Genomic DNA, 16,300 nt, shown 5'->3' on the forward strand with positions numbered 1-16,300 from the left:
ACTGTCTGCAAACAGCTACAGTTAACTTTGAGTATGTGTCTACCTGTTTGAGCCAATATTTATTTTCCCCTGGAGAGTACTCTGTTTTGGTTGTAAGCAGCCCCCCCCCCACCACACACACACACACACACACACACACACACACACACACACACACACACACACACACACACACACACACATACACATACACACACACACACACACACACACACACACACACACACACACACACACACACATCTTCCACTTTCTCTTATTCCCTTCTGTTAGCAAATAGTATCCATAACTGATCAATACTGTGTGTTTGTAAATTTAAACTATGACCACAGTAGCCTACTGATACAAGGTTACCCTGTTTTTCCACCTGAGAAATTAAGTGGTCCCACCTTTATTGCACTCAAACCCCTCCCATCTTTCTAATAGCCAACACAATAGCACTAACCCAACACTACCTCCTCCATCTTCCCACTACTATCACACCTCCTCAACTAACATGTACAAGCATACCTTTTCTATGCTCACTGCATGCACTCTCCTTGCATATCTTACATCCTACCAAAGCTCCATCATTCCCCCACTCAACCACTACCACTGTACTACTACTCACACCACCACTGATGTCTCACCCACACTCAGCTCCCCTCCCACCAGCTCAAGAACCATCCCTATGCACCCCCCACATATTCTACCAACTATATTACTCAAACATAAAGCATCCCTACAACTTAACATAGTAACCCTCCCACCATACCTATTACCCACAGAGCACAATCATAAAGTTTTCCTTATAAACAAACACATTCAAAAACTAAGAAAACTAATAATCTCATGCTTATCAAAACTAGCCCTAAGTGGAGACATCCACCCCAACCCTGGCCCTACCATCTCCAACCCCAATCTTCATAATCAGACTAGAAACCACAACTTCTCCCATATTACAGCCAATAGAAAGCCAAGTGACTTACTTCTACTATGCCTAAATATTAGAAGTATATCCAACAAAGTCCATGAACTCCATGCCACCATAGACTTGTACTCCCCAGATATAGTCATCCTGACAGAAACCTGGCTAAAACCTCACATTACCAGTGAGCAAATACTCCTACAGGTTACGTGCATACTAAGAGTAGACCTGCTAAACAAAAGGAGGTGGTGTAGCTATAATATTTAAACAGCATCTAAACATCCAGATCTTAAAATCATCAGCTCCACAAATAGGCAATGAAGAAATAATATATACCAACCTCAAAATTAACCAAAACAAAACCATCAACATAATTGGATGCTACTTCCCACCTGGCCAAAACATCCCTCCCCTAGAAAACCTCCTCAGCTGGTCTACCCACCATCCCCCCCAAGAAACTATCATCTTAGGTGATTTCAATATTGACTGGCAATCCTGTTCTGGCAACAGTCCAACCCATCATGTACACCTTCATGGCTTCACTCAACTAGTCCAGTCACCAACCAGGATAAATAAAAACCCCACCAAGCACACTACCCTGGATTGGATACTAGTCAGTAAGAGCCCCCAGTCATATATAACAGGCTGCATATCAGATAGCCTCAGTGATCACTCCCCAACATTCCTACTCAAAAAATACCTATACCAAGCTAAACCTGTCATCTACTGTCAAATACGTAAAAAACTAAACTTTAACCCACTCACATTCATCTCATCCCTCAAAGAATGTAACTGGCATCCTCCAAAGTACCTCAGTCTAGATGATGCAGTTGAATTTTTTAATACTACCTTCCTGAACATCCTTAATTACCATGCCCCCATAAGATTCTCCAGAACCAAAGCACAACCCTCCCCATGGCTACAGAAAACCACTAAGTCAGAAATGAAAAACAGGGATAAAGCCTGGGAGCACAAAACCAAAACCCCCTCAGCTAGACAGAAATTCCTAAAACTACGCAATAGAGTCAAAAAGCTAATAAAACAGGACAAATCCCAATACTACCAGTCTGCCCTAGTCTCCTCACAACACAGCCCCAAACAATTCTGGTCCTCCATAAACTCCATCCTCCATCCAGGTAAAGTCAGTACCCCTCCTCCTAACATCCCTCACTCCTCAGAAAATATTGCTACCTCATTCAGCACACACTTCACCCAAACCATACTATCACTAGCTAAACAACACAACCCCCTTCCCCTCCAACCCACACCTTCAACTAGTAATCTCCCCACTGCCTTCTCTTTTTCTCCTGTACCTACCTCCAACATAAAAAACTCTTAACTAAACTTAAACCCACCAAATTAGCAGCAGACAGCCTCCCAAGTGAATACCTACAAATCACAGCTGATGCTCTGGCCTACCCAGTATCCATCTTGATTAACCGATCTCTGTCAGAAAGTTACGTTCCCACACTGTGGAAAGTATCACATATAATTCCCCTCCACAAAGGCGGACCCTCCACAAAACTAACCAATTACCGCCCCATAGCTATTCTCTCTCCACTCTCCAAAATACTAGAGAGATGCATACACTCTCAGGTCTCAGACTACCTCCTTATTAACAACCTCCTTTCCAGTACTCAGCATGGTTTCCGACCAAACTATAGCACCACCACTGCCTTACTCTCCTTTACTAACACTATCCTTCAGCATAAAAACAATGGCTATCTCTCCTCTGCTACTTTCCTAGACCTATCTAAAGCATTTGACATGGTCCCACACAAACAATTTATCTCTGTCCTCGATAACCTATCCTTCTCACAATCGGTCACCAACTGGTTTCAGAGTTACCTGTCTGACCGCCAACAATCCGTTGTATGGCAGAATGACATATCTCCCCAACAACCTGTCTCCATAGGGGTTCCCCAAGGATCCATCCTTGGACCCCTACTCTTCTCTGTTTACACCAATAATCTAGCCTCTGCCACCAAACATGGCACACTCATACAATACGCAGATGACTCGACCATCATCTGCTCAGCCCAGTCCCTACCAAAACTGCAAAAAGTCACACAGGAAGCCTTGTCCTCTGTTGAAACATGGTTATCCGATGCCCGATTAATACTCAACCCAAACAAAACTAAACTACTCATCTTCCAACCCACCAAACATACTCAAAACAACTCTCACTTTAACATCACGGCAAAAAACAACACCACTATACACCCAACTGAACACACCAAATTGCTAGTTGTGGAAATAGACAATAAACTAAAATTTGACATTCACATATCCATGACTATAAAAAAAGTCCACAAAAAACTAGGAGCGTTATACAGAAATAAGCAATTTCTCACCAAAGCAGCAAAGATTTCAATAGCAAATTCCCACCTTATCTCCACCCTACTTTATGCCTCTCCAATATACACCAACCTAAGGCAATGTTATCTAAACAAGCTAGAGACCTGCTACAACAAAATTGCCAAATTCGCCACAGGGGCATCCTACCGTAGTCACCACTGTCTCTCACTTGCTGAACTGGGCTGGCTTGAACTCCCTCACCTCCTTCAGTGGTATCAACTCTCACTCACCCACAAACTAGTAAACCATCCACTAAATGTCCCATCCCTCCAGAATCTACTCCAACCCTATCGCACCACCAGACCACTAAGATCCAGCAGCAAAAATCACTTGCAGATCACTAAAGCCAATAACTCTGCTGGTGAAGCACTATTCTCTTGCACCATAGCCAAATTATGGAACTCACTACCACCCACAATTACCTCCATACCATCATGCACCCACTTCAAACCTTTACTAAAAGTGCAACTAAAAACATGCTGGCTATGCCCTTGCAACTCCCACTCTAATATCATCCACCCCATCCAACCACTACCTTTCTTTCCACTCCACTAACTACCTTGATTATAGCAAGCTCAGATGCTCATAAGCCAGTACTTATTATACAGCACAAACTTCTTCTTCTTGTAACATTTGTTAATGTCTGGTATGCACTTCACAGATAAAGATTCTAGTTGTCTACTGATGTACTATGTTCTTCATCTGTAAATATGTTGTAAGTAATTGCTATGTAAATTGTTAATCACTATGTAATCCAATGTAAATACTGTCTGTTTATTTTAACTGTGGAGCTTTTCTCCCCGGGCCTCCGCTGAAAATGGACCTACGTCCAGTCGGACACTCCCGGTCAACAAATTTAAATAAAATAAATAAAATAAATAATTTGACAGGGTGATCTTTTATACAGGTGTTTCTTGGCATATCCATTTGAACCTATGTCACATCTTACAAAATATTTTATTTTAATGAAACCCCTCAAACCCCCCCCCCCCCGAACATATCCAAAAACCTATTAACACAAAACTATGTATGCCTTCAAATAATGAAGTTTAATCCTCCTGATAGGAACAGTTGCCCCAGAATGTCAATCACACTCACAGGCTTGAATTAACCTAGTATGAAGGTCATTCTTGCTAAGATGCATGATACAGCCTGTGCTTCTACTTCCACTAAGTGCTGTCTGCTTCAGTCTTATCTTCTCCCAGATGAAAAAGACAACTTAAACGCTTTCAGAAAACAGTCGATCCTAGCCATTGAAAGAAAGTAATAGTCTATTTTTATAAATCTCATATCAGATTGTCTCCACAGAAACATGAGAACCAGATACAAAGTTGCATTCCTCTACATATACTACACTGTAAACATTTATGTGCTAGAGGGAAACACTATTCAATATTCATTATATTCAGAGTTCTTTTATTTATTTGCTTCTCCTTAAAACTTATTAATCAGGACAAGAGCCTTAATCCAGTCAAACCCCTATGCAAAAATTAATATATAAAAAGCATATACATTTTTCTTATATCACTGTCTTTTGTCCCAGCTTTCTTCTCTTTTTATATTGCTGTGCCTAGATTTTCTAAAAAAAAAAAAAAAGAACAAGAAAAAAAAGAAGGAAAAAATAGGGCTCCTGTTAACTTTTGTATCCCGATTACACACAAAAATAACTGCAAAAGGTTTACTTTATAGCATGCAGTATACATAATGTATTACAAAAATATTGTAAAGAACAACATTTTGTTTTACTTACAGTTAGAATGTCTTTCCTATTCCCTTCTCTAAATGTTCTTGAAAACATTAGTAACATGATGTAGGGCATATGCTTTGGAGTACTCTACAAGTTTAACAAAGTCAAAAAAGTACAATATTTCTAGATATTCTTGTTATTAATGAAAGGTCAGGGTAGTGAACCTCCTATACATGAGGGACTCGAATCCAGGCTAGCTTTGTTGTCACAAGCCCCAGAATACTCCAGTATAGTAGAAATCAAATTTCCTTCAAATTAATACAGTATACATAAGTGATTTATCTAAAATGTCTAGCATATAAGATTCTTTAAAAACAAATAGTAAGATTAATCAAACAGACCCTGGCTTCCGTAGTCTTGCAATCAAATTTAATGGCAGATGAGAGCTGAATAACAAAGTTGTAACAAAAAACTGAGTAAAGATACAATTAATATTGTAATGTTGGACTATTAATTGTATCTTTACTCCATTTTTTTTTTTTTTTTTTTTGTTACAATTACTGAACATCAGCTTAGATCTTTCTTAGGTATGACAGGATATTGCAGACAGTGGATTTCTAACTATGCAGATATTGCAAAACCTTTGACAAATCTTTTAAAACAGAATACACCAGAGTGAGGAGGAAAAATTCAAGCTTTAGCTGCTACCTCAGCCTTGGAGTTACCAGATTATGGAAAGGCTTTCATTTTATTTTATCATGAAAGAAATGGGTTTGCTGAGGGAATGTTTGCATAGAAACATGAGGACAACTATCGTCCATTAGCTTATTATAGTGCAGCACTTGATTCTGTTGCAAAATGATTTTCAACATGGTTAAGGGCGGTGGCTGCTGCCGCCATTCTAATCAATCTTGCACAATCACTGGTACACGGGCATGATCTTACGGTAGCCGTCCGTCATTCTATATTATCTCTCTTACTTAAAATGAAAACTCAACCCCTCTCGTCTGCATGTATAAATAAATATGAATGTATACTTCTTTCTGATCCTTCTATTTATCTCATATACTGCTCTATTCTAAAGCCTACATATTTTTATCTACTGCAAAGATGGTGAAAAGCATGACTGTGTGTGTGTGTGTGTGTGTGTGTGTGTGTGTGTGTGTGTGTGTGTGTGTGTGTGTGTGTATGTGAGACTAATTGTCTGCTTTCTCCTAGGAATGACTTAAAGGACACTCCAATACCCAACACTGGCCTAGCTCTATTTGTGGATGGTTCCTGTGGAACAGATCAAAATTATAATTTGGTCACAGAAATATCTGTCTGCACCAATAATGATGTTTTGCTTCAGCAAAGACTAGAGGGTGCATATTCCACCCAGGTAGCCGAGTTAATGGCTCTACAAAAAGCTTGTGAATTAGCAAAGGGTAAAACTATGAACATTTTTTCCAATAGCAAATATGCCTTTGGTGTTGTACATGATTCTGTGCGACTTTGGAAAGAGGGGATTTTTAACCTCCGCAGGAACTCAAATTAAAAATTATTTCTATGTCAATGCTCTTTTAGATGCTCTTTTGTTACCTAAAACAAATTAGTGGTAATTAAATGTAGTGCCCATCAAAAGGGTGTAGATAATGTTTCAAAGGGAAATAATTTGGCAGATCAAGCTGCTAAGCACATTGTAAAAGGACTTTGTGCAAAATTACATGTGATGTTATTGCAAAAATCTAACAGTGATGATGTGTTTGATTTTAAGAGAGTATCAACTTTTCAAGCTAAAGCATCATAAAAAAAAGTTCAGAGGTGATTTAAAAATGGATGCTGTAAGTCCACTAATGGGTTATGGTGACATCCGGACAGCTGACTGGTGGTGCCTGCCTCCTTGCTACCTTACCTGGTAAGGGCATATCATTTACCAGCGCATGCAGGTAAGACAACTTTATTTAATGAAATTACCCAAAGTTGCTATGCCCCTTATGTCTTTTCTTTGAAACTTCAGCATGTTAATAATTGTGCAGTATGTTTTGAATATTATGTTTAACTACTAGTCTGCATGTTTTTGTTTTTTTGTTTTTTTTTTTTTGAATGGGTGGAAGCTTACTCATGCCATAAAGCAGATTCTGTGACAGTTGTTAAGAACCTTATTTTTAAATTTATAAGTTTAATGTACCTTGTACTATGTAAAACTTTTAATACTAGGTTGAATCTTCACTGTCCCAACCATCCATAGTCATCTCGATTAGAAGACATGGTCAATAAAACCCTTAAGAACAAAGTGGTGAAAATCTGCAGCAACACAAATGTTAAATGGCCAGAGGCACTTCCCTTAGCTTTAATGAGTATGAGGAGTACATTAAATACTACAAGGAGATTGAGTCCCTGTGAGATAGTAATGGGGAGACCCATGGCCCTTCCAGCTACACCCATTCTGTTAAATAAAGGACTGACTCAAACTGATGATATTATATTGCCTTACTTCACAAAACGTATTCATTTCTTGTAGCACCACCACAGACCTGTAAGAAAAGCTCTTCCTCAACCTCCTGACTAGCCCTGTCACTAACTGCAGCCTGGTGAGTGGGTTTATATTAAAACTTTTCCAAAAAAAAGAACTGTTTGAGTCCAAAGTGAAAAGATAAAAAAATAGTTTTCTGTTATATGTTATATGTCATATGCTGTGGACTTACAGTAGACATACTGTTACGTGTGTTCACATGTACCTCATCATTCTAAGGCAGGGATTCCCATAATTTCAATCCCTGTATCATAAATGACACTTGAATATAAATAGTCATATTAACTTAACTTGGTGTAATGTGACTGAGTTTTTAAAGGTTTGCCTCTCCAGCTTGCAACAACAAATTGTGGAGACACAAGTTATGTATGAAATGGAACTGTACCAGTGGAAACCAGCAAATGCAATGACACTTGACATGAAAGTGTGTTGAACTCTTTACACCTAAAAAGCTATGACTGCGGACATGGCATGGGCATGACAGAGAATCATTGCTACATTTGTGGTGATCGTGCCTACCCTTGGTTGCCTATAAACTGGTCTGGGTGTTGTTTTATGGGCTATATTACTCCTGCTATTCAACATTTCAAAAACCCTCCAGCAGGCAGACTGAGAAATAAATGGGCAATTCGGTGGGCAGAACAAGTATTTTCAGTCTTTACCCCTGGGTATGGAATGCAAAGGACAATGCTCAAAATTACCATGCTTGCTGAAATTCTTAGGGAGGTAGCAAACCACACTTCACATCACATCAGGATGGCAACTTAAAAAAATGACTAAAATTTGAACTGTAGTATTACAAAATTGGCTGGCACTCGACATAATGCTAGCTGTTGGGGGGGGGGTCATGTGCCATCATAGAAAGTCATTGTTGTTCCTATAACAAAAAAGCTGGCCAATTTTATGGAGCAAAGGGCAAAAGGTCTAAACAGTACAGCTAAACAGTAGACACTTTTTGGATGGTCAGGCAGCGCATTTGGTAATCTGGGAACTAGTCTATTACAACAAGGTATTATTACAATAATTGGTATTTTTTAAATTGTTTTAATAGTATCTGTTCTAAAGGCTGTAATTACAAAATGTTAATCTCACCTGCATGCACAATACCATTTATAAAAGTATCTAATAATAAACAAATCACTGTACATGATGAATATTATGATGCTGAAGCATATTTTATCAAATTTTTGTAGGTCCGCTAATGATTGGTAGTAGATTTTGACGAACGCCGAGGTGCCAGCTCAATGTTCAACCTTCAACGAAGCATATTCTATCAAATTAAAAAGAATTACAATATAATAATTATGGGTGACACGTATAGTGTCAAAGGGAGGAGACTGTAATGGAAAAATATTATGTCTCATGTTTGTTCTTCACAAAATGCATTTTAACTTGTAGTTTCTTCACAAATCAGTCAAATAAATTATTTATAATATGTTTATGTCAAAGGAAAACTGAAAAATAGATTCCTAATTAAGCAAAATATATTTTCATAGAAGTAGTAGCTTTATATTTCAAGTTCCTTGCAACTGGATTCTCTCTATTAGCAAATTATAGCGCACTAACAGAAAACTGAAGGTCAAGTAAGTGCTGAAGGAGTTAAGGGAAATTATGTTATGTTATGCTGCAAAGTCTAGTTCAGAAAATGAATGAATTGTGCCAGGTATCTGTGGAAACCAGAATAATTAACAAAATGCTCTGGCCTTCTCAGGCTGGGGATGAGTCTCTGCAAGGATGACTATGAGACAGTGTGTACTGGCAGTGAATGTTACAAGGTTAAAAGATAAATTCTTAGATCAGGTCATCTTTGTTTTAAAATGCATATTTGTAAAGTGTTTGCATAAAGCTCTAAGAGAGGATCACAAATAATGTCAGAGTTCTTAATGCATGAAATTGATAAAAAAAGACTATAAATGTAAGCATATTATTCTTGTCCTTTAATACTGATCTGAACATTTTGGCATCAGTCTCCCAGCTCTGTTTATGAAATAAATGAGCATTTTGCACATCCTGAAGCATCATTCTTGACTGAGTCAAAAAGGTAACTTTTTTATTATTTATAATTGCACTTTAACATTAGGCATACTGACACCATGCTTAAAAGGCTGTACAAGGATAGGGTAACAATGCTACAAGGGCTTTTTAGTCCCTCACACTTGGTAAATGTGAATTTGACCTGGTGGTATTCCATGCTGGCATGAATGACTTGTGATGTTAAATCCTTTGGGACTTGCAGAGAGATATGTTGGATTTCACTATGCAAATGTTAAATTTGAGAAAAGACTCTGGTAATGAGTGGAAACCTAACATCTTTTAAAATGATGTCTAAATATAAAGAGAAAAATAACTGGTTTCAACAACTGGCCAAGTAATTGGTGTCATTCTAGGAGGTCCAGCGTGTGCCTTCCTGGGATGATATGGTAGACAGATCAAATTATTTCACAAGAGGTGGCCTACACCTCTCGTTTTATGGCTTCTGCTTACTGGCCAAAGCCCTTTTTGCTCCCATTGTCCCTTTTCTTAGCAGAGTCTGTTTACTGGACATTGCAATGTAGCTGATGAAATGACAGATTCTTCTAATTCAGACAGTATAAAGGCTGGTCTTCTCAATGCCATAAATCTAGAAAAACAAATTACCTGATGTTGAGGTTCTCCTACAACTAGAACATATCCATGTCTATGCTGTAACTAAAACCTGGTTGCAGTCTAAAATTAGAACTCCTTTCTTGCATGTGCTTAGCTCTTACCACACACTCAGGTCTGATAAAACTGTGGCTGTGTTTCTGCATTTTGTATAAACTATTTCATTTTCATGCAGATTCCCCAAGACTGACATACTGAACTCATTGAACCCCAAATCACTTTAAACCAAAAAAAATTATCAAAGTATAGCCTGTTATAGGGCACCTTCAATTTCCCCAGGTGACCATGAATGATCCCTAGGTTTATTCTCTGAATTATCCCTAATGCAAAATACTTTCATAATGAGTGATTTTAACTATACTTCAATAGACTGTTGTACCTATACCTTAAACATCATTTATGCCCCAAGATTCCTAAACTTAATAACTATTTAATAGAAAAAATAATAAAGCACCCCAGTAGGTGACTGAACATCCCAGATCTTGTCCTCACAAATACTGCTCACACAAGTACCACTTTTATAGTTTCTCTGTCCCTGATGAAATCTAAGCACAAATCAGTGGCCTTCTCCTTTAAAGTGTCAAAAACCTCTGCAGTGAATAACTGAGAATTTAGAAATTTCAAACAGGCAAATTTACTCATATTTTATGATGCGCTCTCAAAATTTGCTTGTATAATCTCCAGTTTCCATGTAGCCCAGCTGCTGTTTATAGGGGGGGGGTCTATGCCCACCAACAAAAGGGCATAGATCTAGCAGTCCATATCAAAACCAAATGTAATGGGAAATTTAAAAACAAGCTACCATGATGGCCCACCATCATTAATAAACATTATAATAAAAGAAAAATACTTCTACAGTCTTATAACAAAATAAAAGTGTTCTCTATTAAAGATTATATAAAAAAGATTAGCTAAGAGCTGAAAGCAACCATTAGGATTATCAAAGCAAAACATGAACTGAAACTGAGGCTAAAGATAGCTATAAATATTATATTAATTATATTAAAACTCTAAGACATAACACCCAGCAGTATTCTAAATTAATCCAAAAACAACACCAACTCCTCTAACCTTAAATACATGGCTAATATACTGTCTCCCCACAGTGCCCCAACTCCCTCCACTCTGTGTTACCTAGAATAGTAAAATCTACACCTCTGAAGTGCCACATATCCCACACTTGAATCAAACTAAATTGCTTAATGATCACACCTTGAAAATAGTTCTCTAACCTCCACTTCTTGCCATATCCTCACAGCAAATAGACAATGCACAGATATATAGGAAGTAAGGGATTGCTGGAGGAAGGTTACTCTGGATAACTAAACAACAGTAGCAGAAGAGTGTTAAAACAGAACAGGAGGATGGCAGTTGTGCAATAAAACATCAGGAGATAGAGGTGTTAAAATAAGAGGGAATGTCAAAGTGGAAGATGTGAGGCTGATGAGGACAGCAATGTTGCTGAGGACAGGAGTACATGTTGCAATGAGAATAAGAACAGAGAATTTCTTTCACAACTGAGATGGAAAATTTCAATTTAAGGGCACTAAAGAAAGGTCCAGAAAGTATATCAAAAATTGCTCAGAGATAAACAGAAAAAGAGAAGTGGAAGTGTGCTGACGGAGCAGATAGTAAAGTCATTCCAGAAAGTTCCATGATATGTGTTACTAAGTGAGATAAAAAGGAAGCGAGGAAAGAAAGAAGAGTTTATTTTCAGTGGTAAATGTGGAACAGTACCAAACAATCTCTGTTGAAAGCATTTCAGAAGGCAGTGGGATAAACCCTATAGGATCACACACCTGCTGACCAAGTCTTGTTAATAGAGTTGAGGTGGCACAACAGAAAGCAGTGCAACTTGGAGAGCTTTGCAGGAAATTAAAAAACACAATATCTTCTGAGAGTCTATGAGAAGCCCAAGCAGTTACACAGCAAAGAGGGGGTGATGCTGTGAACAGTGTTAGAGAATATAAGTACATAATGAAAATGTAAGGAAAATACATGGAAATGTAGTGGCTAGATGCTTTAGACAGCTTGTATGTAAGCCTGATTGGAAGGAAGCTGTCAAAATCTTAGAATATGTGTCAAAATAACAATCATTTTAGAATAAAATGTAGGAAAAGAACAATTTGGAAAAAGTTTGGGAATATAATAGCAAGTAATGAAGATGGATCACTGGTACCAAGGTTAGTTGAATAACTGTAGGACTGCTACACAGCTAATACACAGTGTCAAATACCTGCCTCCCCTGACAATGAAATGTAAATGTGCCTTGGTTCAAGCATGCCAGCAGAAATATGTCTACAGATTTCATTCCACATTCATATGTAACACCCAATGACACATTAGCAGTGTACTCCAAGGGCTGCACATTTCTGGATGACTGCTCTGTCCCAACATGTATAAAAGAATATGTCCAATTCATTGTCTGGGGCACCATAGCTAATTTTCGTAAGGGTAAGTGAGCGGTCTACCTAGTGTAAGGTATCCTGAGATGGTAAATGTAGAAAGGTATTCCAACATACATGTTTATGGTCCCTGTACTCACTGCAGATAGACTGCAGTGAACAGTATAGTGACTATGACACAATGATAGCTGTAGACTGATGATGTTATGGTTCCTCACCTCGTATTATTACTATTGAGTGATGGCCATATCTTGCTAGGTTTTTAATAATCTGTAGACTGATAGCCTATCATGAACCTATGAACCAATAAACCCATCAGTTATTGGAGAGCAGCCTTTCAACACTTATTCAAACATATGCGACAAAGTTACATCTTTTAACTCCATTTTTTTTCAGTAGACTCTTATGCACTGCCCATAATACCCAACATCAGTATTTTATCACATATTTCCAAGTCTGTAGGCCTTTCTGGAACAGATAGCCTACTTAATGCGTCTGCATTAGTGTTAAACTGATGAGGGTCTGAAACATTTCTGTTTAGCATCTGCTGGAGCATATTTAATATGTGCGACTCCTTTCAACATGCCCATCTCTTATACAAATACCTCAGAAAACACTATATTACATTATATTAACCTGATGGTGGGTCAGATAGTTACCCTGAAATGTTTTACCAGAAACACCTTATAATGCATATCACCAGAGGGATTCATTTTTTTTTTTTTTTTTTGAGAAAAAGGCAATAGGATGGGACAAAGATATTTGAGGGGCAGCTGTGAGACTTGGGCATGGATTTATCAGACCAAAGTTTCTTCCCCATAAGCATCTTATATGTAATTGTCTATTACAAGCTATCACTAAGCACTTTTAAAATGCAGTGTTGACTATTGTTTCTCTGACTCTTTAGATAGAGACTTCTGTTCTACTCCATATTTCACTGCTTGTTATTTTAAGACATGAAATGCCATTTATACTGTAAACTAATTTAAGTGGTGTATATTTTTTGTTCCTTCTTTTATGGAACAATTTCATTCAGTATACATTTAAAAATATTTTTCAATTAAAGAGCAGAAAATGTTTGCTTTTTTTTTTTTTTTTTTTGTAATATTTTGCATGGATTCCTTCAGGGCAGGTCAACGCAGTTAACGCCATCATTCATGGTATTGTAGAAGAAGCCACAATTTAAATAGAGATACATTGGCATAATAACAGTTTGCAGAAGAATATTTCTCATAGAAATGAAGTATTGCATTAATTTCTGAGGAAGTTGCAGAATTAAAAGAAAGTGGAAATTTGAAAGTTTTATTTCTTTATTTTAACTCCTATTAATTTTGTGAGTTCCCGTGGTGGTGGTGCTGCGGTAGCATTGTCGCCTCACAGTAAGACGCTGCCCGGTTCGATTCACAACAACAACAACAACAACAACAACAACAACAACAACAACAACAACAACAACAATTTTGTGAGTTGGTCCAAAGACCTATCTAAGCCATGACCCTAGCAGCTTGTAACATAGTAAATCTATGTCTTAAAAAGGAACATCTCTGACTCACTGTGTGTTCCCTTTGTATCAATTGCTTTGTAGATTTTTTACATGCATGTATGTATGCATTACATTATATTTGCTTGCTATAACAGAAAGTAATGTGACATAATGGTGAGGCTTTGATATATTTTTGTTATGCACAGTACTGAGCTTCTGTTTGATTATTTCTCTTTCTATGAATGAACACTCTTTCAGCTCAGTCACTGGCAGGCAAAGATGACTGAAGAGAATTGCACTTGACAGCAGCATTAAGTGTAACAGTACGAGAATTCACAGTCATATCACACAACTGAGGAACAATGAAAGTGACATTCTAAGCCATCAGAACTTGTGGCTCAAAATGCAAAACAACCTATCCCTAGTTACATTTATTCAAGTAGGATATAGGATTGTGTTCAGGAAGGGGAGGAGCTATCTATTCCATATGCCTCCTTTAGATTAAGCAGACTTCTAGAGAAGCACAGGTACACTGTCCCACCTAACAGCAAAGTTTACTAAAAGGTTTTAGAGAGATTTGCTTTACTGTGCTAGATATTCTCTTAATATACAACACTTACTGTCTGCATATTGATACCAATTTTCTTCTTCAAGAAAAGCATAAGCTCATTCAATGCATATAGACAATAATTTGATATGGACTAAATTCAGAAAGTGCATTCAATATTATATTTTCTTTAACAGCCCCCACCCACACCCCAGCATTTCATAAGTAAAAGAAAGAATAGTTGATATGAAAAAAGCTATACAAATAATGTGTTTTAGTTTTATTATATGGGAAGCTTTCTCAAGATTACTTTAAAATAATAGTGGTACATTATTAGAAACAATATATCATTGCTTAATATGAGCTATTATATAAGCACAAGTCACTTTGGGGTACTGAAAAAGATAAAGACTCTTGACAAACTGCCATGAACTTTACCATTCCCATGATTACAAACCATTCCATGTTTGCACACAGAAAGTTATAACATTTCTTACTACAAAGTTTGCACTTATAAAAATCAAGTTTTTGTGAACTACCTCTTAGATATGTAACTGTTTATAAAGAGATTAATTTAAAAGCATACTGTTCAATGTCTGTGATGTATTCTATTTTACAACACTGCTTGTATGCCATTTGTGGCATCTTTATGCTATTTAATGCTTATTAGTGGGTGGCATGTGTGGGGGATGGTAATTTGAAATCCCATGAAGGCTACAGAACAGATTTATCTTGCCCCAACCTCTCTAATTCCACATTCTCTTAGATTTTACAAAGCATTTACATTTGCTTCTCCAGACAGCAACGTCATACCATTTGTGATTTATACAGACACTCCAGTTTTGTTCCGATAACTATATGTTGTTCATAAAAAAAAAAGTTTGTTGCTCAGTAAAGACACAGAAAAGTAATACTCATCTGACAAATTTAAAGAACCATTTACTTTGTTCATCATGCTAGTTTTACAAATTATAATAAAGCACTAATAAAAGTATTGTCCAGCATATATGTTAACTCCAGGCACAGCACTGTCTGTGAGCTAATTTTCTAAACTGCTGCAATAATTGAAACAGGTACATTTCCTTATGATAAAATATATATAATAATAATTTGAGTTTTAAAAATTGGAAGACAGACTCACTATCTGATAATGGAAAAAAGTACGATTTTTCTACCTGTTTCCATGTTTGTGATGATAATTGGTAATATTTTCATTGTGGTCATCGTCCTGCAGTTTCTCACCATCAGTAACAGACATGCTGTCAGCTTCAGCACAATTGCCAGTGCTTACTGATGGAGATTTCCTTTTGGATTAGCTATGAATAAGCTACTGTAGTCCAGCAAGTTCACACACTCTAACAGAGAGTGAAAAGTTTCAACTGCCTGAGCTTCCAGAAACAATGCAAGCGGTGGTGACAGAAATACTAAACAGCTTGCCTCTAAAAAGATAAAACTTGTAGAGAGTTTAGGTTATATTACTGCTGCCAAGTTCCAGCTATTTTTTCATTCGTTATTGTTGAAATTATTGAATCTTTTAAAGCCTTATTTTTGTATAATCAGTACATGGACAGCATTTCAATGAGCAGATATCTTTTCAGATGCAAATTTTACTTTCAAATGCATGGTGCACCCCTCGAAATGGCATTGTAGGTTACTTTGAGTCAAGCAGTTCAGGAATTATATTGACATTTAGTAAATGAAAAAGTACTGTTGCTCCATTTTCCTAAAATTAGACAAAATATTGAATATTAAATT

At 37.2% G+C, this 16,300-nt stretch overlaps 1 protein-coding gene across 1 annotated transcript in view; it reads right to left on the bottom strand.

Moving 5' to 3' along the window:
* Positions 1 to 15,903, bottom strand: part of ACSBG1 (acyl-CoA synthetase bubblegum family member 1) — a 415,596-nt gene extending 399,693 nt beyond the window's left edge. Inside the window, exon 1 of the mRNA XM_044077462.1 lies at positions 15,721 to 15,903. Coding sequence (XP_043933397.1) covers positions 15,721 to 15,803 — 83 coding nt within the window. The 5' untranslated portion in view covers positions 15,804 to 15,903. The remainder of the gene's footprint in view (positions 1 to 15,720) is intronic.
* Positions 15,904 to 16,300: the final 397 nt, after the last annotated feature.

Source organism: Protopterus annectens, chromosome 7.part0, assembly GCF_019279795.1.
Source record: "Protopterus annectens isolate FY-2018-M chromosome 7.part0, PAN1.0, whole genome shotgun sequence".
Taxonomy (NCBI): Eukaryota; Metazoa; Chordata; order Ceratodontiformes; family Protopteridae; genus Protopterus; species Protopterus annectens.